The sequence below is a fragment of the Pygoscelis adeliae genome, unplaced genomic scaffold, assembly GCF_000699105.1.
Source record: "Pygoscelis adeliae isolate BGI_AS28 unplaced genomic scaffold, ASM69910v1 Scaffold681, whole genome shotgun sequence".
In the NCBI taxonomy this organism is placed as follows: Eukaryota; Metazoa; Chordata; class Aves; order Sphenisciformes; family Spheniscidae; genus Pygoscelis; species Pygoscelis adeliae.
Genome location: NW_008824015.1, coordinates 96,252 through 100,080, shown reverse-complemented (window position 1 = coordinate 100,080; position 3,829 = coordinate 96,252). Strand labels below are relative to the sequence as shown.

The 3,829-nt window shown below is 52.8% G+C and overlaps 1 protein-coding gene across 1 annotated transcript in view; it reads left to right on the top strand.

Moving 5' to 3' along the window:
• The window catches only part of LOC103919477 (sodium-dependent lysophosphatidylcholine symporter 1-A-like), a 2,083-nt gene extending 960 nt beyond the window's left edge, over positions 1 to 1,123 (top strand). The window contains exons 3-5 of the mRNA XM_009326993.1: positions 251 to 394; positions 670 to 846; positions 1,083 to 1,123. Coding sequence (XP_009325268.1) covers positions 251 to 394; positions 670 to 846; positions 1,083 to 1,113 — 352 coding nt within the window. The 3' untranslated portion in view covers positions 1,114 to 1,123. The remainder of the gene's footprint in view (positions 1 to 250; positions 395 to 669; positions 847 to 1,082) is intronic.
• The last annotated feature ends 2,706 nt before the right edge of the window (positions 1,124 to 3,829 follow it).

Genomic DNA, 3,829 nt, shown 5'->3' with positions numbered 1-3,829 from the left:
AGGCGCTTTTTTTCTTCTCTTTTTCCGAAGCAGCTGCCGCACCCTCTCTGTAAGACGCTCTCTGCCCTGTTTGCCTAAGGCAGAGGACAGGCACAAAACGGTCTCCAGAGTGGGGTTCTGCAAGGGGTTTCTGTCTCTCTCTGCTGCTTGGAGAGGCCTTGGAGCGGCTGCAGCTAAGTTTGGCCAGCGCTGGCGTGGGTGTCGCTGGCGTGGGTGTCACCGACATGTCTGTGGGGCTGTCTGTCCTCAGGTCCATGCTGCCAGATACGGTGGATGACTTCATGCTGAGGAACCCCAGCTGCCTCAACCTGGAGGCTCTCTTCTACTCATTTTACGTCTTCTTCAACAAGTTTGCAGGTGGCCTTGCCGTGGGAATATCGACACTGAGTTTACAGTAAGCCCCAAACACTACCTCCCCTATTTTGTCAGCCCAGTGCAGGCACTTTCTACTGTTTCTAGAGTGTCTGATAGGAGGTGCTGGAATGAGTCACGGGGGTATCCAAATTTGCCTTTCCAACATCTACTGGGAGCAAGCAGAGCAGACAGGAGTGGGAATTCCCCAAAACTGGGCCTCTGATACCAGACTAGAGGAGAGCGACGGAGGTGCCTGCTTGCCTTTCTGCGGTGGCCCAGTGGGACTGGGGGAAGGAAAACCATTCTCCTCTTTAGTTTTGCAGGTTACCGTTCTGGAGACTGCACATACAACCCCTCCGTCATCCTCACCCTGCAGCTTCTCATGGCCCCAGTCCCAATAAGCCTGCTGCTCATTGCCATAATCATCTTCTGCCTCCATCCCATTGATGAGGAGAGGAGGAAGCAGATGAGACTCGAGATAGAGGCAATGGGGTAAATTTGAGCTCCCTGAAGGAGCCAGGTCACCTAGCATTCGTCTGGGCGTCTGCCTTGGTCCTAGCCTGACACAGAAATGTTGTATGGGGGAGGGACTGCGTGTGTCCAGTCCAGCTCCCCGTGCTTGGGCTACGATCCTCTCTAGGGGTGCATTTCCCGAAGGGCTTTGGGGGTATTTCGGAGGCTGCTGGCTTCACACCAGATTTCCTGAGTGCTCGTGTTCCTTTTAACAGGCATCAGGTACAGTGCGGCAGCCGAGAATAAACCCAGGGCTGAAGTGGGTGAGTTCATCGGGAACCGGGCTGTCAGGATGTGCTGCTGTCAGGGAAAGTCGTTGCTTCCTGTTGTTTCCTCTTCCCGTGTCCCAAAGGCTTGTTTTGCATCCTGACCCCCTCCCTCTCCTGGCTGGCAGGCACAGGATGGGGAGGGGGTCCTGCTGCAGCCCCAGCCCTGCCACCTCACCAGAGCTGCTTTCTCTAGGGCTTGGCCTCGCTGGTCTTTTGGCAGGTCCTGACAGATCTGGGCAAGGCAGATCCACACTCTCCTTCTGGGAGAGACTGCAGTGCGGGGGAGGAGGGGCCCCCGCCAGCCCCGGAGCGGTGCTCTTACACACGCTGGGGTGCGGAGGTATCACTTAACCGTGTGGGAATGCGTGCACAAAGAACACTGGGATTGTTTTTGAGAGGAAACAATTTTTGACGAGTTTTTAGGAAAAATGCTGCTGAGATAGCGCATGTCTTTGTGCTTAGACTGCCCTTTCACGGGAAAAGGTTTAGAATTTCTTTGAACGAGGGTGAAGTTCAAGCTGGCGGCGTAAAGCATGTGCAGATACAATGACACCTGGCAGCAGGGCGGTGGAAGCCAGCTCCCTCCCTCTGCCTGGGCCTTGTTAGCTGAGTCACTTCTGGGGAACCAGGAGCTTCTCGGTGCAAGAGGCTGTGGGAATGGGCTGTGCTGCCTCCGGTCAGGCAGCTGGGGGGGTTTCTGGCAGCTTGTCCCGCTTTTTGCCAGGTCGGGAAGTAATGGCAGAAGTGTCAAATGAACGTCAAGAAGAGCTGAGTTGCTTTTAAATCGTAGCCCATAGCTAGATCTCCCACAGCAGCATCTTGCGAGAGCTGCTCGGCACCCCCACGTCTCTCCTGGCAACAGTGAGGGGGCAGCGGGGGGAAGAGAGGAGAAATCAGCCATCTCGTGGCTGGTAGCGCTGAGCTGTGTTCAGCCTTGTGCAGAGGCAGAGAGTGAGGCTGGTTATTTTTAGGGCTAGAGCTGTATCTGACCGTTGGTTGACCTTGCAGCTCTCCAGTCTGGTGCACACTGGCAGGATCTGAGCAAATTACTCCCCAGTTGTGCGCTGAATTAATTTGAAGCCTTAAGTCTTGTGGTGCAACTTTGTGATCAGTGAGGGAGATGGTGTTTTAGAGCTGCATCAGGGCACCTGCAGGACTGTCGCAGCAGCCCAGATTCAGAACAAATTCTCAGATGCACAAAGGGCCTTCTCTTTTTTTTTTTTTCCCCTCTTTTTTTCTTTTTTTGTTGTTTTGTTTTCTGGAGTGTGAAGGATGTTCCTTGGGATTGCCTGACTAAGCCCGCGGTCGGGTGTTGGGATGCACTGCCCTCTGCCACCACGCTGCTTTCAGCCTTGCTGCCTCTGGATTTATGAACAAGCAAATGCCTTTCAGCATCGAGGAAATGCTCTGATTGTTGAGAGTTTAAAGTCCTGCAGAAGGCATTAATTATCTTCAAAGGCACACGCTCCTTGGGACAGAGGAGTGGGCTTCATCTGGAGCTCCCAACCTGCAGCACGGGCTGTGAACAGGCCCCGGGCCGCTGCAGAGTGGGACCTGACCCACCGCAGAGCAGGGAGCTGCTGCTGGTGTGCGTGGTACCTGCCAGCCCCACTGCTGCCCGGGGTGGTGCTTCTGTACATCAAATAACGTCCCATTTATTTTTTACACTATTAAACCTGAATGGTCACGCTTTTCCCTCTTGGTATTTCTTATTTTGTGAGTTCTGCCAGCAGATGGTCGAGAGGGCAGGGAGCAGTTTAGGCAGAATTCACTTGTTTTCAAGCCTTTGCGCTTTCTCCGGAGTTTAGATACCAGAATCTGACCTGAACCTTTCCTGGGTCTCGACCAGCTGGACCCTGAGCAGTTGTGGGGTGGTCAAACCCGGCCGAGCTCCTCGCCCCTGTCAAGTACTGGTTGTTGCAGTGGCCTTGCTTGCCGGTAAGATGCTTGCAGGTTACGCCAGGGAGTTAAAAACCAAAACACCCCACCCAGGGTGAGAGCTGTGAGGAGGCTGCAGCGCCCGACGTGTGCAAGCGTGCCTGCGCCAGCATGGCAAGCACTCTAGCGTGGGCATACATCGAGTGGTATTTTCCCCTTTCAGATCCTTGGTTATCACTGGCCCTTGTAGGGCGAGCAGGCCCAGCCCTTCACCGAGATAGCATTAATCAGGAGGGATGAGAGCGTGCCCCTTTTTCTCCCCTGTTATTTTTCATCTTGACTCTGGGCCTCACACATCTGCCCTGCTGATGGGTGTGTTGGTGGAAAGTCAGGGCCCACAGGCACCATCTGTGTGTTGCAGCTTTAACATAAAAAATAATGCTATGGCATCAAGCAAGAAAAAAAACCCCTTGGTATTTCAGTATTTAAAAGATGCAAGCAAGGAATAGAAGCAATTAAAACTTGCTTCATCCCATTATCTGTTTTTTTTTAACAGTCTCCTCCTCTTGTGTCCCATTTTAATGCACTTGCTGAGAATACTGGCTTTTTATTAAGTCTCTTGGCTGTCCTTGGAACTTCTCTGTTCCCTTGTGGACACTCAAGTTCATCTCCTTGAAGTAAGGAAATAGGACGCTTTGAGGCAAAAATCCTGTGCCTGGTGCGCTTCTTTTTTCGACCAAAAAAGAAAATAGTGGCTGTTGTTCCCAGAAGAAAGTCCTTTTGAGCGTGGGATTGTTCAAACCGGCGTGTCTTCT